The 26297-nt window shown below is 38.5% G+C and overlaps 1 protein-coding gene and 1 long non-coding RNA gene across 8 annotated transcripts; one reads left to right on the forward strand and one right to left on the reverse strand.

Moving 5' to 3' along the window:
* On the forward strand, positions 1–26128 carry LOC119650720. 4 transcript variants are annotated; one of them, XR_005249358.1, is made up of 7 exons: positions 1–550; positions 909–993; positions 1053–1126; positions 17045–17205; positions 17280–17497; positions 20850–20994; positions 25771–26128. It is a non-coding gene; the product is annotated as an uncharacterized LOC119650720 (long non-coding RNA). The 4 variants fall into 4 exon arrangements; XR_005249356.1 differs by lacking the exon at positions 1–550 and having other exon boundaries at positions 883–993; XR_005249359.1 differs by lacking the exon at positions 1–550 and having other exon boundaries at positions 883–993; positions 17071–17205.
* On the reverse strand, positions 8212–18454 carry LOC119650719 (sideroflexin-1-3). Of its 4 annotated transcripts, none has more exons than XM_038053735.1 (8): positions 17915–18454; positions 9601–9929; positions 9425–9542; positions 9295–9370; positions 9157–9242; positions 8968–9095; positions 8755–8912; positions 8603–8689 (listed from the first exon to the last, which is right to left on the reverse strand). In XM_038053735.1, exons 2-8 carry the CDS (start codon positions 9911–9913, stop codon positions 8603–8605), a joined length of 966 nt encoding a protein of 321 aa, XP_037909663.1. In that variant the 5' UTR covers positions 9914–9929; positions 17915–18454. The 4 variants fall into 4 exon arrangements, with proteins under 4 accessions (XP_037909662.1, XP_037909663.1, XP_037909661.1 ...); XM_038053733.1 differs by having other exon boundaries at positions 17963–18435; XM_038053736.1 differs by lacking the exon at positions 17915–18454 and adding an exon at positions 9994–10112.
* Positions 26129–26297: the final 169 nt, after the last annotated feature.

Here is a 26297-nt window from a genome sequence, read left to right on the forward strand (position 1 = left end):
AATTCAGCTGTGAAAGAAATCGTTTTTTTTTTTTGTAATCTCAATTTGCATCTCTAATATGTGTAATGAATTACCTACTCCTAAACATGAATTATCGCCGCTCCTTTTTATGAAAGTGTAAGAAGTAAGTTTCCACTATTAGGACATGATGATGATACCAAAGAGTTCACTGAAGCGATGCTATCGACAACGGATTTCATCTGAAATTCAATTGAATATTGCAAAAAACCAAGTCCCAAGCAACGTGCACATATGCGCGACAATTTTTTGTTGTGTTTATTCTGGTGAGCCGGTACTCGATGCACTGCGGTTGGGTTTTTGTTTCGATTTGAGTCTGGCTGCACTTATTTTTGGCCGAGAGTTCCCCTTCTCCCCAATGATAGTGTGGTTTGAGTGCTCTGTCGATGAGATAGATGGAAATTAGGAACTGGTGTGATCTTATATTGTTTTCAAGTGAAGTGCAATTATTTTATTATTTCCATCAAATCCTTTTTCAATAATTCCAAAAAATCCAACCAGGATAATAGTGTTCATAGAAAAATTAACTCGGGTGCGTTTTCCTTTTGAATTTTTCTATATAATTTCATTTACTTTCATTTTAAACGGTTTGATATGGCAGAGAGTAGTGCTATCTATATATAAGATTTCTAGGTACACACTTGCAATGATACCCTATTGTGTGATAATCGTCGGTATCACATGCTAATAACATTTGAAGATCCCTATTGAAAGGAGCGGAGTATTTCCTACTCCTCCTTACATCCCTTAACAAATCTCCCATGTTTCGTTACTTCTATACATGTTTGCTGTTCTTCATAAAGAAAAACGGCATTATATAATCGATTTCCTTTCAACTACTTAATTATTTTTATTTTGCCTACAAATAAATATATTTTACGACTTATAAGTGGCTCTCAGTACTGTTACATTGGTGCCAAAGGGAAATTGTACGACATGGTAACACATAAACTATAGCAACCGCAAGAAAAACAGGTAATAAAGTGGTTATAGCAACAATTTTGATAAATTATAGTTCTTTAAACTGCTTGCAGGTTTACAAAGCACTTTTAAATTAATACGCCGGAAGTCAGTCGCCTCCTAGCCATACATTACGATGCACTTCGAGGTATCTAGTTTTATGTTAATTCTCAATAAACAGTAAAAAAATTATAGGAGCTTATATTTAGCTATATCTAATTTAATTTTATTTCAGTGATTGGTTTGCCGTTTCTGTATTTTGGTTTATATTTGTATAATCGTTTTATACACCGACCATCATTTTTTAAGCAGCTTATCAATTACAAAAACTGCGCATGCACTGGAAGAAATTATTTACTAAGTTTTAAAGTAAAGTACCTAAACATAAATCATCATCATCATCATCAACAGCGCAACAACCGATGTCCGGTCTAGCCCTGCCTTAATAAGGAACTCCAGACATCCCGGTTTTGCGCCGAGGTCCACCAATTCGATATCCCTAAAAGCTGTCTGGCGTCCTGACTTACGCCATCGCTCCATCTTAGGCAGGGTCTGCCTCGTCTTCTTTTTCTACCATAGATATTGCCCTTATAGACTTTCCGGGCCGCATCATCCTCATTCATACGGATTAAGTGACCCGCCCACCGTAACCTATTGAGCCGGATTTTATCCACAACTTGACGATCATGGTATCGCTCTTAGATCGTTGTATCGGCTACGGAATCGTAGGCTATGGAATCGTCCATCTTCATGTTAGGGGTCAAGAATTCTTCGGAGGATTCTTCTTTCGAAGGCGCCAAGAGTTCGCAATTCTTTTTGCTAAAAACCCAAGTGTCCGAGGACTGGCAAGACCATAGTCTTGTACAGTAAGAGCTTTGACCCTATGGTGCGACGTTTCGAGCGGAACAGTTTTTGTAAGCTGAAATAGGCTCTGTTGGCTACCGTGCGCGGGTTTCATTATCGTATCTGTTATCGGTTGTGTTTTTCGACCCTAGAGAGGAAAAATTATCAATCGTCTCAAGGCTGTAGTCTCCTATCTTTATTGTTCTCGTTTGACTAGTTCGGTTTGATGTTGTTGGTTGGTTGGTTCGGTGTTGACGTTGCCACCATATATTTTGTCTTGCCTTCATTGATGTGCAGCCCAAGATCTCGCGTGGCCTGCTCGATCTGGTTGAAGCAGTTTGTACATCTCGGGTGGTTCTTCCCATGATGTCAATATCGTCAGCATAGGTCAGTATTTGGGTGGACTTAAAGAGGACCGTAGCTTTTGCATTTACCTCAGCATCAAGGATCACTTTCTCCAGGGCCAGGTTAAAGGGGACGCATGATAGGGCATCCCCTTGTCGTAGACCGTTGTCGATGTCGAATGGTCTTGAGAGTGATCCTGCTGCTTTTATCTGGCCTCGCACATTGGTCAGGGTCAACCTAGTCAGTCTTATCAATTTCGTCGGGATACCGAATTCTCTCATGGCCATGTACAGTTTTACCCTGGCTGAGGGAGAAAATCTGATTTGTTGCTGATTTGCCTGGAGTGAAGCCTCTTTGATGTTCTGGGCGTATGGGGCTATCCGGTCTAGCAAGATAGCGGAGAATATCTTGTAGATGGTACTCAGCAACGTGATACTTCTATAATTGCTACACTGTGTGATATCTCCCTTTTTATGTATGAGACAGATAATGCCTCTTTGCCAGTCGTCAGGCATTGATTCGCTGTCCCACACCTTGAGCACAAGTTGATGAACAACTTGGTGTAATTGGTCGTCTCCAAATTTAAGTATGATTTTTAAGCCGGTGAATTGCACGGATTGTTTCTCCTATACTTGGTGGTGGCAGTATTTGTCCGTCGTCTTCAGTTGGTGGGACCTCCAACTCGTCGATGTTCTGAATTTTCAGTACCTCACCAAAGTACTCAATCCATCGCTCCAATATACCCATTCTGTCGGAAATCAGATTTCCCTCTTTGTCTCGGCAGGATGAGCATCAAGGTGTATATGGCTTCATTCCGCTGACTTGTTAGTAAAACCTCCGCGCCTGGTGCAGTTGCTCCCTGTACTTTTCGAGTTTACAGACTTTTTGGTTCTCCCAGGCTTCCTTTTTCCGTCTGTGAAGTCGCTTCTCCACTCGACGGAGTTCGCGATAAGTCTCTGCGCGTGCCCGCGTTCTTTGAAAATGCTTTCTTCCGTTCCGTAGCTAGCTTACATTCATCGTCAAACCAGCCGTTCCAACTTTTTTTGCGGCTGTGGAAAGGATCTTTGATAACGTTCTTCAGGTGGTTGTGAAGATCATTTGTTGATGCTTCATCTCCTGACATTCATCAAGGCTGAGAGGTACCGACGTTCAATCAGCACATGGTCAATTTGGTTGAAAGTGGTCCCGTCTGGAGAGGCCCACATATGTTTGTGGACCGCTTTCCGCGCAAACCAGCTACTTCCAACAACCGTTTCGGGGCATTTGGTATTAAGTATTCTCCCAGAACTGTATGTAGGTTTCATCACACTCTGCACAGAGAGTGCAGACAGTGCCCGTAGATGTTCACAACTTCCCCAGGTGATAATTTATACTGCCTAGAAAGAGAGAGTAATTTATGTTCTAGTGTATTTTCAAAATATTTGATTTCTGTTTCTCGTTTCACCTCCATGCCATGTAACCAGGTACTAGTAACTGTTAGTTCAGCTTGGATTTTATCACATAGGGTGTCCTCATATTTGCCCTAGAGATTAAACAATGCCGTCAGTGTAACCCCGCACTTATATTACAGTAGTTGTTAGCTCTTCTATGAGCTCATCCACTACCATACTACTACTACCCCATAAGCGATGATACTACCCCGCCTTGTGGACAACCTTGAGTAGTATTCATGACAATAGAATTTGCACCTGCCGATACTTTGTATTTGTCTCTTCTCTAACATTGTGGTCATCAAGAAAGAAAGGGGGTTTCTCCATCCCATGGGGAGTAGGGCATCTTGTAACTCTGTGTGGGTTGTGTTATCGAATGCTCTTTCGATGTCCAAAAGCGCACACAGTGCAATTTCTTTGTTTTTATGGCATTCCCTTCTGATACAGCGGGGCTTCGTTTGACCGTCATGCCTGCTAATCGTGTTGAAACTGATTTAGAGGATTACGCCATAGAACTTTCGTTCGTTGTTGGGGTATCAGGCAGAATGTTGTTGGCCTCCACTGTGGAGTAGGTCCCCGGGTAACGAGTTGTGAGAAGTTGATATGCTCTATTCTCCTCATTTTCTATAAATGTCCCATCTTTTTCAGGCAGACAGAAAATATTGCTCTATCTTTGGTTATAGTTTTGTATACCCTTGTTACTTCTGTGGTTTGTTCGATCCCCTCACAGAATCCCCTGAAGCTGTTCCGTTTTGCTTCTTTGATCGCGTTGCGATACACAGTCAGTGCATTTTTGCATCTCGCCCAGTCTCCGGTTCGTTTTGCCCGGTTGAAGAGCTTTCGCACTTCTGTTCTCACTCTGGCTAGGTTCCTGTTCCACCAGGGTACATCCCTTGATGACTTAATTGTCTTATGTGTTAATGACGACTTTGTTGAGGTCTTCCATCACTGTTTCCAACTCCGGTTTGCTCCTGATATCACCACCCCTTTGTAAGTGAGCTATGCTGTTGTTCAGGTGCGTTGCATAGGAGTCCTAATTTGTTCTCCTGGGATTAATCCTAACTTATTTTACTGCTGCGATAAGCATTCACGTTGATTGCGCTTTAGTCTCTGCGTTTTTACCAGTCAGGAATATAGAAAAGAGAAAAAACATAGCTTTTCAGATCAGTGTTCACTATTTGGCAAAATCTAAGGAATATGGGCAATGAGAATGTTTTTCAGTGAGGCTGAGAACGTGCTCTTAAAGAAGTTTAGTTAGTTAGCTCGTCAGTACGTGTTTTTACTCCTTCAGTGCATCTTGAGATCCGACATTCGAATGCCATGCGCCGTTCCCTTCGTTGAGCACATGATTTACGTAGGGGCCCTATAACATAATTGGTCGTATGAGGGATTGCTAGAAAATCAGTTTGAGTTGATGCTAAGATTTATTTTCTTCCCAAAAAGATAGGAAAAGATACTCAATGTTGAACTCCCGAGGTTACTGGCAATATATCTGAAATTTCATTCCCACGCTAACCAAAAAGTGCCTATCTGCAAAGAAGCTGATCACCAGGCTATTCTTCGGGAAAGAACACGCGTTTTCTATTCATTTATGTATATATACGCAAGTCTGGTTACCTATACTGAGTCGAAAGACTTTTCTAAGTCATGTGTTCACGATGTCGTGAGAGTGGCTAAGAGCATGCTGTGTTCCATGTTTAAATTGGAATCCAAACTGCTGGTTAGCAATAATATTTTGAGGTCATAGTATTTTTCCAGCCCAAATGTCCACGATCTTTCAAACATTTTCCAAGTTTGATACAAAGCTTTCTGGTTCGTGACACAAATACTTTTCCCTATAGCAATTACTTTGCCCACTTTCCAGGTTGAGGGAAAATAATTATTTGTTCAATTATTAAAAACTGCAAAGAGAAACTTATTGACGCTGTGGGAAAGATTCTGAGAACGAAGTTAGAAATTCCATCATTCCAAGCTGACTCCTTGCCATTTAAAATTTTTGCTGAGAGTTGAGAATTGAATGATTTTTATCGAATTCCCGGACTTAGTTATAGGATGCTCAGGAGAGAAGATGGAGATTCTGTGGGAGCTTACGGAAATGAAATCTTTGACTGTTAATTCAACAATGGAAATCACAGCCGGTTTGCTTCGAGAAGGCCCGGGTTTAACATAACACGTAATGACATTCCGTGCTCCCTAGAAACTTGATTTGCTCCTCTGTGCCTTCTTGATTTGCCAGTTTGCGGGTGAATTCTTTTTTACTAAATTTCGCCATCATTTCTTGAGTTATTATAATCAGACAAATAATCCAGAAGAGCAATGCTTTATAATCAGCATTGGCTTTATATTCGTTTATATGGAAAATTAGCTTGAAGTTTCAGGCTGCTCTTCAAGTTTAACAGAGAGAGATTCATTTAAAGAGCAGATATATTGTCAATTTCGCCGAATCCATTATTGAAACCATTCAAAGCTTTCCGAAGAAATCATGCAAGGGGCTACCAAGTATGTCCGACCACTTTGCAATTGACCTTAAATTGTTCTCATCTTAACATCTTGCAAAAACAAGTAATGACTACAATCTACCAATTTGATCTCACAGTCTTTGCATTGTATCTGTACAATCTCTCTGAACTTTATCTTCGAGGAAAGTAATACTCTGGAAACAGAATCCAATATGGACCTTCTTCACTTTCGGCAAACTGACTCCCCGTTCTCGATGAGTTCGTTCCAAAATTTTCTCCCCTAGCCCTGCCACCCGAGAAAGAGAACAAAAAAACCGTTCTTTAACTCGGGTTCTCCGCACAACGGCAAAAAGTCTAGGTTGTATTTTCAGATATACAAGAAATGCACTGTATAGTGGGGCATAGCGCGTCAATCATGCCTGCGCCCAATCGTATACGGTCCGCTAAAGTGCGCTCCGTCCAGGACTTGCGAAACGTTTACACTCCTGCTCTGCTGTTCTGCGTCAACTGCTCCTGGTGCGATCCAGTCGTGAGCCATTTTAGAAGAGTGGATTCTACTGCATGGCGTAGTCACCAATGGGATCGACAGCCATCTTTAATGTGTGACTTACCCATTACCTGTGCGCCGACCATTAGAACGAATAGTATCAGACCAGCGTACCCTAATGGCACAGAGGTCACTTTCCATGTGCTATTTCATATAGAAGCACAGAAAAAATATTTGCACAGAATAGTCTCAACTTGACCTTGCTGTTCAAATAACTGCATTTCCAGATTTTAGACAAGGCAGCGAAAGTGTATCTAGCTCTATTAATGCGTCGAGCAACATCTAAATCGGTTCCGGCGTCGGTAGAAACCAAGCTTTCTAGAGATAAGAATTGATCGACGAATTCGATGCTTTACCCGTTAATGCAGAAAGGCAGAGTACGATGGCCTACCAGACTGAGAACTTTGGTTTTATTCCTGTTTATCTTCAGTCCGACTCTACTCTATCTCCATATTCAAACATATTTGGGCAAGCTCCATGACCCGGTGAGAGAGCAAACAAATGTTATCAGTGTAGTCGAGGTGTTTGAGGAAAGATATCATAGTTCATTAACCTCCCCCACGTCTTCCAGACAAGGCTACATGGTGAACGTCACCCATAATAAGAAAAAATAATTTCGGTGACAATGCAACCCAGGCGGACACCGCTTTGGACCTCAAATTTCTCTGAGATTTTTTTTCAACTGAGTAATTCCGAGAAGCGACCTTTTGCTAACGCCATGTAATAGAAGAAGGGAAGCTGTGAATAACCAAATGGATTTCTTAAAATGCTGAGATCAGGGAAAGAAATAAATATAGTATAGTTGGAGTTATTCTACTATACTAAATCCTACCTGATCTCTCTTGGTGACAGGTCTCGCGACAGGTCGGCCAAGAAAATGCATACAATGTCGTTACAAAGATGATGATCGGATTGAGTTTGAGGATATCCGCAAGCGTTATGGGGTTGCACCGTTCCTGGAGAAGTTGCGAGAGAGGCGTCTTCGATGGTATGGTCACGCAATTCGTGCTAACAAGAATTTACTTGCCAAGATTGGTCTGAACATCGAAGTCGATGGTAAACGACCAAAAGCCAGGCCTAAACAACGGTGGCTTGATACGCTGGATGGGGATTTAAAAGCCTCGAGATTGCACCCAGATCAGGCATTCGATAGAGCCAAATGACGAAACCGATCACGTGGAATCGACCCCGCTTGTGAACGGGACAAAGGCTGAAGAAAAAGAAGAAGAATCACCGCTATTTAAGACGATAAAGAGACAAGGATGATTCGCGTGTGTGAAATCGGCGGGTACTACAAAACTCGAAAGGAAACAATTTTATGAAAAATGTAAATTTCTTCTCATGAACGTTGCCGATTTCCAAATCCTGTGATTCATCTTATTCTCGTAGGTGAATTCTGATAGGTTCAAAAGATATTAGCTGTCCTTATGGACTGTCTAACAAAGTGCATGCGCCCAGCCACTTCTGGGAAACAATTTCACAGTAGTTTCTAGGAATGTGAAGCAAAGCTTTGCCTTGAAAATGTTCAAGGCCTCTTAACACACTTAGCATACTGTATCATATACTGATTTCCTGTAACAGAAACTACTGTTGTGCTCTTTTCACTGCAACATTTTACATAAGCATATATATTTTTCTCTCTTTATTCAAGTAAAACACTAATAGTAATATAATGTTGAGTCCTCAATCAAAGTATGCTATCGTCCTTGAGTTATTTTCTTTGTTTTCGAATAATCACATTAAGTTCTAATTAGTCATTATAAGTGATGTAATGCTCGCTATAAATGAACACTTCTAAAACATTTGCGAATTGTAATGTATTTAAATGCGTAAAATAATCTTTTGTAGACAGAAAAGTTCCTAACAAAATACAGTACAAAAATTGACTAAATCCTTTAATGAAAAATACATTTATTGTCACTGCCAATGTGATTCCCAAGTTTTATTTTGACTAATTATGCTTAATCTTTTTCTAAAAACGACATTACAGCAATTTCCATTTACAATCCCTTGTTGAAATAAACAACCTCTAAATCTGGGTTCTTTTTGTGTATTTCTTCTTGAACAGATTTCTCTAGGCTTGATACCTACAATCGACAAATAACGTTATTTAATCAATTAATTCATTTGAATTTTGAATTCAGATGTTTACCTTAATTGACGCTCGTTGACTAAAGCATGCACAACCCAATGGTGTAGCAAAAATCAAAACGAAACCGCAAAATAGAGTTTGGATTGGTGCATTGGCCATGGGGTATCGTTTTAAAACTCCTCGTTTTGATAAATACTCCATGAGCATTGGAGTGAGTACTGGATAGAATCAATATTTAAATAACCCTCACATATAAGTATGTAAGAATATTACCCATTCCAGGCATTGCCATTGCAATTCGACTGGCTACGACGGCACTGATTCCAGTGGCAGCAGCTTTACGGGACTGCCCTACCACGTTATTTTTTTCGTCTAGTAGGACGACTCCATTTTGTAACTCCCTAGAAATAGGATATTTTTTTGAGTATTTTTGATTTATTCTAGAAATGGTTCTTTACTAACTGCATTCTCATCATCGGAATGTTTATGCAATTCGCAGCGGCAACAGCTGCCAGAGGTACCAGCCTCCCAATGAAAGGATTCAAATTCTAAAACGAAAGCTAAAAAATATTTGTTGGTGTGCAAAGGGTTAGAAGTTACCTTAACAAGACTATTGAGTGACAAAGCAGTAGCTAAAGCACCACCAGTAGCCAAACAATATGAGGTAATTAACTGGCTGAAAAGTAAAATATTTTGTTAATGATGAATATTTACAATATTTATGTTTTACTTTTGAGATATGGGCGAAGATCCCGATCGATTTGTATAATTCACAACCGCATTGAATGTCTGATTGATCCACTGCCAGAATACAACTGCTGGTGTCGTTTTGTAGAATGATAACATGCCTGGAACAGATGCAATTATATGGGTGTTTCCTTATGATACAAGATGACTAAGACTCACATCCTGTGATTAGAGTGTTCATCGGGACTTGTGCAGACATCCGCCCAACAATCAATGACTTTTCACCAGTTTCCGGATGGAAAGCTGAGTCGTACAGGTATTTAGCCTGCCATACATCATCAATTGATTTACATTCAGGAACAGGTTTTCCAGCTCTATAATTCAAGACTATCCGCTTAGCTCGCTCCAAGTCTTCATTTGAGGCTAACAAGTTTAAAGGATTGGTTACTAAGAAGAAATGTTTAGCACGACTTATATACGTGCTCTGATCAAATTTAGGTTTATCGATATCAACTTTTGGTAAATCGGCCATTTTGTGATTTATTTCCCTGAAATATAAATGAAAATAGTAATGAGCACATTGAAGAAATCTTTTGGGAATAATTGTTAAACTTGCAACATTCATATAATTGCAAGGGAACAGAAACTTCTTTTGTTTTTTTCCTATTTGTAGGACCAGAAGCAAACGTATTTGTTCTGGCAATAAAATATTTAGATGCTAGATAAACTCAATACAACAATCTGAACATTTAAAGTGTGCAAACAATTGGTTTGAACCATTAAGTGGCCACTAACTCACTTGATAAGGAAATTATGGCTGATAAGCCAGTTTTCCAATTCTAGTTGCCACCAAGCAGCGATGCTCTGTTAATGATTTTTAAATCTCCTACCCCAATAAATATTTGACGATAAAACCGCCTGAATACCCAGAGTAAATTCTGCATGTTCAATGTTTTTAATTTGTGTAGCTTATCTTGACTAATATACGAGTAAATTCATTTAGACTTTGATGGAAAATTAATCTTCAAATCGAATGAAGTATTCATATACATATGTATATATTTGTTTCTTCTTTAAGTACATAAAGGGCAATACTCTTAGATAATTGATATGTTTGAGCGAGCAGTGTAAAACAAGCCCTTTCAAATTCAGCAGAAGTTTTCATCTAAAAGTATTACAAATCATCAAGAAGTAATTCTCCGATGTAATTAGTTGATTTGTGGAAACCTCGAGTGTTCATGGATTTATTCGAGCATTTCAAACAGCGCGTGTTCTAGTTTCACGATGGATGAATTCGTTTAAAACTTATAAAAACTGCTTCATGTTTTTTATGGGAAGGTCGGAAGGAAACTGTACCGTAGGGTTGTAGTGGTGTGAAGAAACACTAAATGGATTGATTTACTCCGTAGAATTATATTAATTCGTCATTTTAGTGAAGTATTCCCCTGTAACGCTAATTTTAGATACGTACTGATGACAAACAATAGTCTGCGACCTTTCCATCTGTCTAAATTGGAAAGTTGAATGTTTCGATATGGTGTAGAAAATATTTCAAGCCCCGTTCGATTTATCCCGACGGTCTCTTGATATGAGGCAATGTCTTTACGCAGCGAGGCAGGTCTTAATTTGAGTTCAGACGTTCTTTTTTTGAAAATTCTGTTTAAACATTTTCTAGAAGTCCACTAGGTATAATAATAATTGCGGCGAAATGAAGGGTTGTAAAGGCATTTTCGCCTAACAAAGATTTTGCGCTAGTAGGGCAATATCAATGAAGAGGTAGAGAGAAGAGAATGTGAATGTGAATACACAGTCCAAGCAAATATCAATCTCGATTAGACCCAAAATTATTTCCACAGATGAATCGTCTTTATAGCTAATTATACCGGTGAAATGCAAGCGACGTAAAGAAGGTAAAAGATTCCCCGACGAATATCCTGCGAAGATCGATGCCTATGGATGTTCATTGATAAAGCCTTTGGGGAATTGGGCACACTTCATCCAAGACCGTAAGGGTATACTACAGGACTACAGTACCCTGTAGGATACAATGATTTGACTCAGGTACTCATTCATAGCTGAGTCGACTGTAACCGGACATCCAATTACGATCCATATCCCTCTACCACCAGAGTGACCTTTCGCCTTAATAGTCTAGCGCTTCAAAACCTGCTTTTTCTATTCACTAGTGTTATTTATTGGTCTTGCAAATACCGATATTTCGGGAACCACTTGTTCGCTTTATCAATGCTAACACAACTTGTTAGCACTTGTAAGACTTCTTGTTATCGGTATTTGCAAGACCAAAAAGTAACACTGGCGAATAAAAAAAGTTTTTCAAAGGATTGTATTTTGTGCAGAAGGGACATTCCAGAAAAATTAATAGCTATTAACAGAGCGAATATGATGCCGCAAAATGTCACGTGTTGCATTGAGGTAAAATTTGAGAGGAACTGAAGGAGTAAAGCGGAGTCCGCTAGATGTCAGGCGATGACGGCTTAACGGTTTCTTACCAGGGCAGAGGGAAATCGTCCCTGGTAAAAAACCGTAAAGCCGTCGTCGCCTATTTTTTAAAGTTTGGGTGTTAAGCCCTATGCGAGGGGTCCGTGGACCAAAAAAAGAAAGAGTAAGTTGCTCTCCATTTGGTCCGGTCCGGCATTAAGTTGATGCGGACTTAGAACCCCACAATTCTCAAAAAAAAAATATTTGTCCGCTAGATATTATTCATGCTGCCTTCGACTATGCTAATCATAACTGTTTACTCATCGAATCGTGGAATTTGACCAAATGGCTTCGGATTTGGAAAGAGAAGCAAGTAGAGTCGGACTGAAGAATTAGCACCAACAAGACCAAGGTTCTCAATCTCACAGATTATCGCGCTCTGCACAACGGGTAGAGCAACAAAGGCATTGATTGATCGAAGCGCGGTTTCTGGCACCGAAATGTGTGTCGTCCGACGCAATAACAGCGCTACCCCCGCTTTCACTGCGTTGCCTAAAATCTGGAATGCAGCTACTTTAATATCAAGATCAAATCGTGATCGTTCTGTTTGTTTCTTCTGTGTTGTTATATGGGAGTAGTATATAAAACCCCCTCCCCCTCCGATCAGAAGGTGAAAATGGCAACGCGTAGATCACATATTATTGAGTTCTAAGATGGCTAACGAGTGGGACGTCCTAAGAGCATTTGGCACAGTACAGTAGAAGAGGAATGGGGGTGTGTCAGGAATTCATGCATTTCACCGAACCATGAACGATGGTTGATGCGCTATGCTCCACGAAGGGGTGAATAACAACCATATAAATATATGAAATTCTCTCGTTCGAGCTTAGCGGCATTGGATTTGTTGAAAACATTAAACAGGTGGATATGGTACACAATTATCGAGTTTGCTGCAAGAGTCTTTCTTCCGCAGACTTATGTCTTTTTAAGGTTTTGTGTAAAACAAGACCTTATTAAAATCGATTCAATGTCTGTCTGTCTGTCACACGAACTTTTCTCCAAAACGGCTAAACAGATCCGAACGAAATATGGTGGACACGCATACAGCGAGTGGCATAAATTTAGGTGGAGTTTAGAGGGGGCTCCCCATACATGCAAAGGGGGATTCAACAAATTTTTTCATCAGATATAGTCGTGTAGCGTATCAAAAGAAAGGTCTCGATTTGTACGAAATTAACATTAGTTTTGACGTGAATTGCAAAGTGCATAAGTAAGGAATCAAAATCTACGCACTTAAAGTGAGACAGGACTCAGCATAGTTTCCTTGAATTCTCAAAATTTTTTTTTCAGCCGATTATTGCCACCAATCTGATTTGCTATATTTTATTTGAAGTCTTTTTGGGAGATTTTCCTGTCATTCCAACAACGCAAACCGAACTTTGGGATTATAAAATACTAAAAGCCGAAAAAGCAACATAATGCATTTGTAGTGCCAATTGAAGTACAAACACATCAAATCGGGATGTGAAATGAAGTGTGGGATACGATTTGCATTTTACTGAAAATGCACAGTCTGAAAATGCCCGTTCTGTTAATGCATCTGAAATTTGTATACACTCTTAAAAAAAATATCAATCTAGAGTACTAAAGTGTGTTTAGACAGGAAATAGAGGGACGCAAAATGTCTCTATCGATTTTCGGTTGCTTGTTTCCGTAATAATATTGAGTCATACCAGCTGTGAAAGTCGTATCGGCCAAAATCCCGTTAGAGGTGTAGTGATTTCAAAATAAAATGATACCGATGCTCTTTGCTTCAATCCTTCGAAATAATAGATAGAGCCTCTTGTGAGACGTCGTGGTGCCTAGACATTGTATTGTATTATTTGCGTGGCCATTAAAAAATTATAGGGGTTTTTTTATTGAAAAAAGAATCATTAAAGGTTCAATTTCAATCCTAATGGATGATTTGTCAAGTAAAATCTCTCTAATAGTACTTTGCTATGAATTGTTTCAGTTTATAAGTTTTCTTTTGACGTGCGCAATGAGATAGGTACAGGGATTAGACCCGTAAGAATGCTCTTATAAGGTGATTGTGCATCATCGCTTTTCTTTTGAATTCTGTGGCATTAGCAGAGGAGAAGTATTAGATACATATTTACAGTAAGATGGGTTTTCTATTGTCAGGGTTGAAAATGAACAGACTTGTAGAAAGTTTAATCGAGAAATAGGACAGGTAGATTTTCAGTCTGGAAGCTCTTGCACTGCTTGTAGTATTGAAGCGCCTGCCTGGATGATGAAGATCTACTTTCGTAGTTCCAAGTTCCTGTTAATTAGTATATATTATATACCTATTATTAGAGCAGCGTATGGCACGGAAGATCCGTTCGGGTTAGTTTAAAGTAAAAAGTGAACAAATTCAATCAAAATTATTAAACGATACTCTTTGGTTGAGGAGAATCTTGAATGAGCCAAATTCTTATCTGTTGGGACTAGTTCCTTGGATATTACCGAGGAAGAAATAAATAGGTTATTGAACATTGAGCTGTAGAAGTGCGATGTTATAGGAGGCAAAGAATGGGGACAGAGAAACCAGGATCAAAATGTGTGATGGTAGATTAAACTAAAAACTAAGTAATGAAAAATAGGGAAGAAAACAAAGGACTAATCTCGTTCACGAAAGCTGAATTTCGTGAGATGGAAAACAGAGACAAAAAATTATGATTGTTTCCATGAACTTGACCGAATGATACAAATTAATCGCATATAGATCAAGTTTTGCGTCAGCAACTGAATGGTACAAAAATCTATTTATAGGGCAATGAACATGGTTATTATGAATTACTATTATTGATAATGTAAGAGATAACGGTGCCCAAATAATGATTCTTCTTCATGAATTACAAAATACCTACTAAGATTATCATATACAAATCTGTTAAAAGAAGCTTCCTTCTAAGCATTGACTAGTTTTGTCCAATTGCCAACTTAGAAAACTTACTAGTTTATTAGTAAACTTTAGCGAATAAATCAAACGAAGTTACCCATCATTGGCTGCTTATAAAATCATTCTGCTGCTGCGTTTCTTAAAGTAATGAAATGTCTTCTGTAAAAACGGATCGTCAAGCAGAGTTTGAAACAGACAATCAACCGCTTACTATTTTCTATATTAGGATTTACCTTTCGATTACGACATTTGGGAGCAGGTACAGCATGGAATCTCGAATGAACTTGAATACGAGTATTTCGCGCATTTGGACATGAAGTTGATTGTACAACAGGCGGATTTCTTGCTCATAGAAAATAACGCTTGTTAAAATCTGAAAGAACTCCAGATCGGGTCGGAGAGACACGGACCACGATAAGGGAATTCGGATTATGGAATTAGAAGCTCGCATTAAAGAACGAGGTTTGGTGTTGGTTGGAGTCATCATTGCAACATGGCCGGTACCTCTTCTCTCCAGGGTCTTATGGTACGCACAATTGTAGTGGTCATGCATTTCGCATATGCGGTTAGTTGGGAGTTCTCTTTCTCCTATAGAAAATGGTTTTTTTCACAACATTTGGAACCATGATTCGAATCCACGGAGCGAATATGCTCGTGTAGAGCATCACCCGGGTTAATCATCAGTCAATACGAGTGAGCCTTCGAGAGGCAGTCTCTAACCTGCCCACCTTGAACCCATAAAATGAAGAGTTAATCACTATTATTAACCATGTTTAATACAATAATAGAGTACAAGGCTGCCGTACGGAAGGTTGAGGTTCAAATCTCACTGGTGACAGTGGAATTTGTATCATGATTTGACGTCGGATACCAGTCGACTCAGCAGTGACTGAGCACCTGAGTCAAATCAGGGTAATAATCTCAGGCAAGCGCAATGCTGCGCACATTGCTTCCTATAGGGTACTGTAATCCTGTAGTGCACCGTTACGGTCTTGAATGAAGTGCTCTAACACACTTCAAGACCCTGATCCTCCAATTGGATGGTTGCGCCAACGATTATTATTATTATGTTTAATATTAATATATGGTGGCTTCGTTTGTGTTAATTATATAGGTCTTAGCAGGTGGACCTTGTTGCTTATTTAGAAGAGATTTTATCTAATATCCCTCCTAAAGAAACCCATCACTTATCAAAAAGAAACCGAAGAAAAACCGCAAACTTATTAAATATTAAAAGCTTTTTCATTTCGTTGCTTATTTAATAAATTTATTAACAGTTGAACAACACCATGCATATCACTGAACACCAAACAAATATCACACACGCGTTTATTTTTATTTTTACAAGTCGGAATCCGGAAGCTGGGCGCTTCAGGTATGAAGGGTTTTGACGAATTTTTGGGTACATGATGATTGCATTTATATATAACTCGTAGTGTATATATATATGTTGAATATACCCGATATTCAATTCGATGTGGAACTGACATTTTATTTCTTAGGGAGTAGTAACTTGATGGGAAATAGGCAAATTTGACCTTGTTAATAACAGTAGGGTTTCCGTCAACTTCAACGTCAGAAAACTGCTTCATATTAAAGTTTATATTATTACAAAACTTTACGGATCTAGCATGAAATTAAAGTTGCTTTGCAAATAAATAATAAAATACTATTCAGTTTCTTTGATCGGATATCGCAATGGGGAGTATTTCGAAGCCAGACTTGACGTTTGGGTAATTTTTGAGAACGGGCCCTTGAAATAATTAGCCCTTCCCGGACCTCCGCACTCCCCCCTGTTGCAACTAATGTCAAAACTAACACTTGGTTCGGAAAGTTCTAATTGAGACCTTTCATTCGATAGTCCATTTGGTGAAAAAAAAATTGCACTCTTCTTCTATGGGTATGGGGACACCCCCTCCCCCTTAAGTTCAACATGCAGCAATGTTATCCATTGCATGCGTGTGGGTTTATAGTTCCAATCCTTCTGGCAAATTTCGCATCAATAGCGGTGATCGTTTCTAAGAAAAGTGCGTTTGACAGACCGACAAACAAACAGTAAACCGATTTTAATAAGGTTTTCTTGAAAACAGAAAACCTGAATATCGCTATCTTTTCTGAATGCTCTATTGGTATTACTTTCAATATATTTTAATGTTCCATTTAATGTTTTTCAAATATGATATTTGAAAAGATAAATTAGATTGGGTTGCAACTCAACTCATCTGCAAAACATTAGTTTTCCTTTTTTATTTTTTTCTGTTATGGTTTTGTCCGTTTTAGAAACTACATGCTGACGCCTATTTTAGGGCACGGAATCCTAGTTCTGCATGAAGGTGATGGTGGATTAAAGGTTTTGTAAGGAGATATATGAAATCTGAAACAGTGGATAAAACGTAAAGGAACCGGTTATTGCTACCTTACAAAGGGTGTGCTTCGAATAGGTAACATTTACATTTTTTCGCATTTGTGTTTCCTCATTTCACTGTTTGGTCTTTCAATATTCCTTTTTTAGCAGATTCATAAAAAAGCAATGCTTCGTCTCTCATTTTCGAGGAATGATTTGGACCGGACTCTGTTCAGGATTGTCTTTGGGATCATTCTAAGTCTTGCATAATATCAGCAATGATAATCGTTTTGTTATTCATTCATAAGATATTTATAAGCGTAAAAACATAATTTTTTTACGACTATTATCCAACCTGCACGACAACGAAAATGTCCTCAAATACGCCGGTAAATTCGCATATAGATTCACATACACATATATCAAAGCATGATAGCCTAGCAACAATCAGTGTTTCTTCCTACGATTGACGAACTCAAATCACCCCGATTTATTTGTACAACACAAAAAATGATTCAAAAGAAACCACAGGATCTAGAAGCCCGGGATATGCCTGCATGAGAACGATTAGTAAACTGTTGACCAAATATAGTTACATATGTATATATATCAGGTGATCCGTAAAATACAAAAAAAAACTATTGTTGGACTATATCAGTTTGCGAATAATTCGGCAAATTTGTTACATAATACTTTGACCACAAAAAGATTACAACCGTCGGAGATTTGCGCGATATGTTTGTAAATCACAAATAAGATGGAATATTCTTCATTGAACGCCCTACGAGAAAAGATTTTATACGAACCGGGAAGCGAGGGCAAAAATCAATGCCTGGCAGAATATCCAATCATACCTGTATTCAGATCGTCTGCAATTAAGATACAATTGTATTGCGGCACTGTAGAGCAGAAGGTCTTGATTTCCGTTGACCCCTGGGGCAAGTTGAATGAGAAAGCTTGACGTCCCTTGCTTGATATCACACTTTAATCGATTACTGGCAGTGTTTCAAGTGAATGCTAGGCGCAAACAGACAGTTCACTTTATTCAGACCGAGTTCTGGATGTCTCCCCCCTCGGCTCGGAGCCGCACTTCGGCCTACAAGTGTTTCTCTTTTTGCTCATGCCTCCAGTTGAGAACCAGCTGATTATGACATTTTAATATGGTTTCTGAACGACCGCACTAGTTTTCTACACAGCTGATAAGGGAAATCTTTTGGAGAGAAATTCGGGGAATGCGCGGTCGTGGCCTCGAAGCAAACAAGTTGAATTTGCTTGTTTGCACTGCCGCGTTTAGCTCATTTGAGTAATTAATTGAATCATATAATTCGGAACTTTTACTATGAATGTCTACCTGGACAAAACGAAATTTGACTGAAAGTTAAATTACAGATTTGATTAGAATCAGAAACCAGAAGTCCTGAATGTCAATATTTTAAGCGTTCGTAGCTACTGTGTGGACGTTTGGAAATAATTTCATTGTAGTTTTTACTGCTCCCAGAAATATGCCAAGAACGATTATCAGTGCTGCTGCTCACATTACAGAAGTTAGCCACATTTATGCTATAGAGGATCCTTCCAATGCCTATTTTGTATATCTTGCTTGTTCTCAAAATGCAATTTTGGTTAGATTTTGTTTCTCAGTAGAATCTTACTTCCAAACATCGTCACTTATTTATAGTCCAGTCACTGAAGCTTTCAACTTCCAAATTATTTCAATCGAAACCGATTCATATGAAACATAGGGTGGGAGTAGAGGGTAGCATAAGAAACAAAGTTATATAGCGCCGATGTGCGCTTTGTCCAGGAGATGTGGCACCCTCTCTCCAGGGTGGATTTTTTAAGGTTTTGTTTGCAGAACAAAACCTTATTAAAATCGGTTCAATGTCTGTCTGTCACAAGCACTTTTCTCAGAAACGGCTATACCGATTAGCACGAAATTTGGTGAGAAAATGGGAACTGTAGACCCCAGACATACAGTGAGTGATATCCTTCTACGTTGAGATTTAGGAGGGGTCCCCTTACATGTAAAAGGGGGGTGTACATTTTTTTTTCACCGAATATAGTCATGTGGGGTATCAAATGAAAGGTCTCGATTAGTACTTTTCGAAGCCAGTCTTAGTTTTGAGATTTATTTGAAAGGCGGGGAGTGGGAGGGGTGGACAGTGATGATTTTCTTAACGGACCCATTCTCAAAAACTACCCAATCGAAAAATCTGAAAAAAATAATGAAGCTGCCTCTATATGGCGCGCAGCCCTCAAAATACTCTCCATATCGATATCCGTTCAAATTAAGTAATAATAGTGTATTACCATATTTTTGGGGAAATTGAGTAAAACTCCCCTTAAGTGTATCCCAGAGTTATAAAAGTGGTAGTAGTATAAAATATAATATGAAGCATATTATCCCCAAGTTTGATCAAAATCATACTATTAGTAACAAAGTTACAATAGCTCAAAGTTGACTTTACCGTGTAAATTTACTGCAACTGAATACCAATATCACACTAAAGTTGGTAGTCAGACATGCTAAATGCATATACATAACAGCAACGTACAAATGGGATAGTTCAACACTTAAATATACTCACAGAAGAAGCAAACAACACCTTTCATACCTCAAGCTCCCAGTTTCCGGTTTCCCGACTTGTTTCCAAATAACCGAAGAAGTTGATTAAACTGCCAATTCTAAGCAAGTTTTCAATCCAAAAACAATTGAAACGGATGAAAGTAGTTTTAGTGTTTCTGCGAAAAAATGAAAAATGCAAGAGAAAATTTTAGTTTATGAAGAGCGCATGAGAGCATACGAGAAGTCTGGAAAACACCAACTCGAATTAGAAGTTGCCGAAGGTGCGGAAGGTTTATTTTATGGCCCTGGAATAGATGACTCGATGTAAGTTGAAACAAAAATTTTTTACTGTGTGTAAAGTGCTTTTAAAACTGTAAAAGCGTTTTTCTCAAAACTATGTTTTCGAAGTCATTGTGCACAATTTTTCGAAAACAACATAACCGATCAGTCTCAAATTTTAGCACAAGCTTCTTAGATATTGAAGTAATAAAAACTTGTGGTTTCTTTTTCTTGTTTGCACTGATGAAGGGAACAAGTGGTTCCCGAAATATCGGTATTTGCAAGAATAAATACCCACACCAACGAAAAAGAAACAACAAGTTTTTATTACTTCAATTAATTAATCGTTGGAAACACCGCATAATTTCACTCTGATTCTTAGATATATTTTTTTAATAATTAATCGAAGGTTTTTTGTCTGTGATACTTTTTTTTCTAATCAACAATTTAAAGACAACATTTTTGTCAAATATCAATTTTTGGATTTGAGAGGCCGCCATTTTGTTTAAAAATCTTATATTGCTTATTAATAACAATAATCGTTGGCACAACAATCCATATTGGATTAGGGCCTTGAAGTGTGTTAGAGCACTTCATTCAAGATCATAACGGTACACTACAGAACACTGTAGGAGGCAATGTGATCAGCATTACGCTCGCCCGAGATTATTACCCTGCTTTGACTCAGGGACTCATTCACAGCTGAGTCGACTGGTATCCGACGTCAAATCACGATACAAATCCCACTGCCGCCAGCGAGATTTGAACCTCGACCTTCCGTACGACAGCCTTGTGCTCTAACCACTTAGCTATCCGGACCCATATTGCTTATTCCTTTGACTAATTACAAGATTATAAAGCACTTTAACTAAATATGTTTGCTTTTATTATTTCAGATGATCCAGTCCAGAGATATCGTGTACACCGCAACACGTCTTTTTTTAGTGGAGCTCCCGGAGATCTCTTTCAAAATAATTTTATTTACTACCTACCTATTTAACAAGGTTTTGATTTTATGGATTTTTTTTATCAAAAATGCAGGTAATTACAGTCTTTTTGTTCATAGCTTCATTATTGCTTATCCTAATGACTTTTGTCATACCTTATTTTCAAGTGCTTCAAAAAAGTGTTAAGTTAACTTCCATGAAAAATTCCTGGTTTTGCATTATTTGACCTTGAAGGTATTAATTGTTTGTATAGTCATTACGAATTTACGTTTGACGAGCAATAGGTCAGTCCGTAATGCATCTACAAAAAAGAAAAAGGTTCATTCTTTTTGTTATTAAATATGCTTTGTGTCAGCTTAATATTATTTTACGTAAAACGCATAGTTTTTAAGTTATTTGCGAAAAACCGTATAAAAACATGCACATTTTCAATGAAAAAACGACATATTTGAACATGAATAACTCTCAAGCTACTTCTTGTACAAACAATTTTCATAAAGTATTTTTTGTTTAGAATTGACCATTTATTGATATATTGATATTTATTTCGAAAAAAAAATTCCGCCCCCAAAAGGGGGTTGCGCTCTCATTTTTTTGTCTTCCAATTATAGGACAAATTGGCACTGTGGAAAGATTCGGCGTCCGGATTTCATAGCGAAGTAATTTAATAGTGGCTCCTTAACAAATGATGGTCCTTAGAAGGGCTTTGTAAAGATTCAGCTTATTTCTGCCGCATAGACCTCCTCTCCTGTGAAGAAGATAGTAGGTGCTGCTAATTTCTTCGCCCGCTTTACTACTAGTGAGTTCAAGGTGTGGGTTTAATGTCAGGAGTTCATGAAAATTATTTCCTAACTACTGCATTGATCGTAAACTCACTGTTGTGACACCGATATTAAGCTTCAGTGCTTACTTTTTTTGGTAAATAGGTGTTGGGCCACGGAATCTAGACTGTCTCCGAAAATTGCAGATTGGCGTTTTGGCTTCATTGGTTTTTATGCACCAATGGTACAGTGGAATCTCGATAACTCGTATCTCGATTATTTGTATTTCTGCCTAATTCGTACAAATTTGCCGATCTCCGAAGTTAATTTTTTTATACTGTACGTACCAAACCGTCAGTTTCTTTACCGTAAAAATTGTCGGGATTCTACTGCATTTGCAAGAACTACCATGTAGTTCTCGAGCGCTTTAGATGCTTTGACGTGGCGAAGGCTCGAAGAGAATATATATGTGTCGTCCGCAAATTGGGTCAAATCTGTGCTGCTCTCACGGATCCGGACGTCAGCCGTGCAAATATTGTAATGTATATGGATTCCTGCGGTTCTGCCAAAGTTATCGGCATGATATCGGAGTATTCATTTCTCACACTGACATAACATTTTTTATCTTGTCAGAAGCTTCCAGCAGGTCTATTCATCGGGATGAGAGATTCATTCCTTTCAACCATACGGAATGCAGGTAGTTTTTTTAAATTTAGTGTACGTGCTACTGTTGATTCTGACGTTAGGCCTACTACTTATGTAGTTTTTATTGTTTATTCATGAACCCAAACTAGTGATGGGGAATAATATTTTTGAGATTACAATGCCGACCCATCCCACATTTCATACTTTCTCGAAAGACTTATTCAAGTTAGATAATAGGGAGATGGGTCTCAAGTTTTATGGCCCGTTGGAATTGCCTTTCTTCCTTATATGATCTTCCAGCTGCTGGAGAGAAGCCTTTGTTAATGCAAAGAGAAACTTTATTGCGACCTTGAATTTAATGACGAAGTTAAGAATTTCGTCTGGCCCATTAAGTTTTGTGATAAGTTCCATGAATTGACATAAGCTCAGGAAGCTTGTCAGGTCAGACGGGTTGTTGGTGGTATTCAGAATCTGCATGAAACAATTTATACCTTTGACTGAGCGCTTTGATTTTCTGGACGATACAGTCCTCGCTAATTGTCTGCTTGGATGACATACGGAGCATTTCTCCCTCCCTTATGTCCGGATAGCTGAGTGGTTAGAGCACAAGCCTATCGAACGGAAGGTTGCGGTTCTCTCACTGGTGGCAGTGGAATTTGTATCGTGATTTGACGTCGGATACTAGTCGACTCAGCTGTGAATGAGTACCTGAGTCAAACCATGGTAATAATCTCGGGCGAGCGCAACACTGACCACATTGCCTTCTATAGGGTACTGTAATCCTGTAGTGTACCGTTACGGTTTTAAATGAAGTGCTCTAATACACTTCAAGGCTCTGATTCAATATGGATTGTTGCGCCAACGATTATTATTATTTTTCCCTCACTTGTTCTGCGCCGCTTTGAACCGCTTATTCTCTATAATAACACAAGTTTCATCCAAAAAAGGATATGACAAAGCACAATAAAACTTAGTTTTGATCACGTGATGCGTGAGCACATGCACCTAATAAACTCTGGTCGCGTCGCTGTGTCGGGCGGGCAATTTCTTAACAGAAATTAGATGAACTTCTTGGTCAACTGCTTCGAGCTGATGAGCAATGCAATGATGAATTGAAGGGAATGAATCATACAAAAATAATTACAGTAAGTACGCATGTCTGAACTGGGTGATATTATATGAGTCCTCTCTCGAAGGTGCAGAATCGTTTACAATAAGTGAAAATTTATTGCAGATACGAAAGCATGCTTTGAGCACTTGTAGTACCCCTTTAGTGTAGATGGCCGTGGAAGGAATTTGTAGCATGGATTTCTTGCTTAGCTGTACAAAACCTTTACCAGCCTCTTTGTGGAAGCCAAATTGATATTAAGGTTATATGATCCCAAAAAGGATCAAAAGTAAGAATAAGACAATTGAAGAGCATTCGCTTCCTCTTTTTAAAATTTTATATAAAACAAAGTCTTATTAAAATAGATTCAATTTCTGCCTATCTATGTGCCATAGCGGTTTTACTCGGAAACAGTTGAACTTATTGTCACGAAATTTGGTAGGACGGGATGGTTTGTAAATCCCTTTAACGTTAATTTCTGTTGAATTTAAGCGTGAGCTTCTCATACATGCGAAAGAAATGTGCAAATTTTATTTGTGTTCTGTGTTCCAAAAAGGGAAAGGTCTCGTTTTCAAAACCGAACCGAAAAATCTGAACAAAAAAACAAACAAACTGATGCACCTATATAAAATCTAGGTCTTAAAATTAATCCCATTCAGATATCTGTTCAATTGGTACTTTACTATATTCTAGAAATTTGTCAAAAAACCCCCTAAATTTCAACATCGAAGTACAATCCGCGTTTTTTGCGAGGCAGAAAAATTCAGCGTAGCAAAATCCAATATTAAACGCACAGTACCGATCGATGCTTTAGTTTAGCCGAAAACCACGACAGGCTGCTAAAAGATTCAATATTCTTGATCGAGAAAGACCAACTAACTTATATTGGAAATTTCAAAACCCACTAGCACGTGGCCCGAGTGAAGAAAATAAAAAACCGTTAACTAACGGTAAAGCAGTACTCACCTCATCGAAAACCACAGATGATGTGACTTGCATAAGAGGAAGTAGTATTATATTATGTTGTATTTCCATCATTTTACAATTCAAATCACTCGCATCGTTATTCAATTGATATTGTCACTCATCTTCCCGTAAGCTTCATAATACTTTTTGACAAAGTGAGGATGATCCGATTCTTCGGAAGATTACTTCGTTTCATCAGAAACGGTTACTCTTATTGATACGACCTGTCAATCCCCTCACATGCAGTGAATAGCATAGTTCCACGTTGAGTTTCAGGGGGATGGGCTGCAAAAGGATGGTGTACATTTTTTTCACCGAATATAGTAATGTGGGGTATCATATGAAAGGGTTCAATTAGTACTTTCCGAAGCTGACACTCGTTGCAAAGGGGAGGAGTGCGGGGTTCCGAAAAGCGTCAGTTGCTTCAAGGACCTTGTTTAGGATATGGGGGATCCTACGTCCACATCCACATGATGTTGGATCGGGCATTCAAAAAACAAAAAGGACTAACGGTCCAGGGTAGAGGCAACTTTTCAGACGCTGCGTTAGTCCTTTTTGTTTTTTTGAAGGACCTGTTCTCAGTAACACCCAACTCAAATATCTGAAAAGAAATAGTATGGTCCATACACATGGTATCTATGCCTCAAAATACTCTAAGTATATTTTTATAAACTGACTGGGAACATTCCTTAAGCTTATCATCAATAATATAGGCTATACTATGGAGCATGATACTACCAAGTTTCGCGGAAATCCTCCCACTCTCCTATCACTAACAAAGTTATAATAGGTCAGAATTGTGCATATTTCTTGCATTCTAAGACTTTGAATGCCAGTATCACACTAAAGTGAATGGTCTGATAAACTAAATGCATAAACATTACGAGCTAGGTACAAATGGGACAAATGCGCATTCAGATATGCTTATATAAGCAACACATAAAACCTTTCAACCTTTTCCGACTTGTTTGCAGCTGTTTTCGGTGAGCTTGCTAATATTATTGAACTTCTAGTGCGAAGCGTATGAAGTTCACTAATATCAATTCCGTACTTTCCAAATAAAGTTATTTGCGTAAATGGCTCGTCACATATGGAAACATAAACCCTTTCATTCCTGAAGCTTCTAGCTTCCGATTTCCCGACTTGTTCATAGTTCGATTGAGTGCCTCCATGACATGAGGAATGTCTTGCCAATTCCATCGCCCGCGTTTTTAAAAAAAACCATCATTTCCATCATCAATTGTTTTCTTTAACGTACCATACCCTTTCTTCTGTTGGGGTTTAGCAGCAGTACATTGGTTCGAACTGAAAATTTCAATGGATTTCGATCATATTCAAATTCACGTTCCAATTCTCGATTGAAAGCCTGGTTATGTACATCCCTTTTCAGGTTAATATCGGGATTCCCTGAACTGACACTAATTCGATGTAAAATGACTATCAGACATGTTAATTCAACGAACGAATCCGCCTGGAAAATAAAACACGCAGATTAGAACCATTGATTGGATTGTTTGTCGATGAACGTACAATGACAGCGACATAACCAATATGCATTTCATCAAATTTCTTTAAAATCACTCTTTGGTGATAAATTATAAAAAAAAATATTAGAAAAAAACCCGACGATTTGCAGAATTAGTGGTTCATTTTTAATAAATTCGACTCCAATAGATAGCTTCAACAAATAAATGGATGCACCAGGATTATTCCGAAGAAACATAACCGCCTTTATGTGGTACTGACCAAAAAATGGTTTTGGAATCCATCAGATTAGTAAAATCAGGGAAAAGATAAAAAACGTTTGTTTTAGCTTCGGATTCACCGATTTATAGTTGGCCTAAAGCTCGTAAAGAAATGCAGCATATCGCAGAAAAACACTTTGCATTCAGGAAAACAAATGGCATTTTATTATAT

This window comes from Hermetia illucens, chromosome 3, assembly GCF_905115235.1.
Source record: "Hermetia illucens chromosome 3, iHerIll2.2.curated.20191125, whole genome shotgun sequence".
NCBI classification, from domain to species: Eukaryota; Metazoa; Arthropoda; class Insecta; order Diptera; family Stratiomyidae; genus Hermetia; species Hermetia illucens.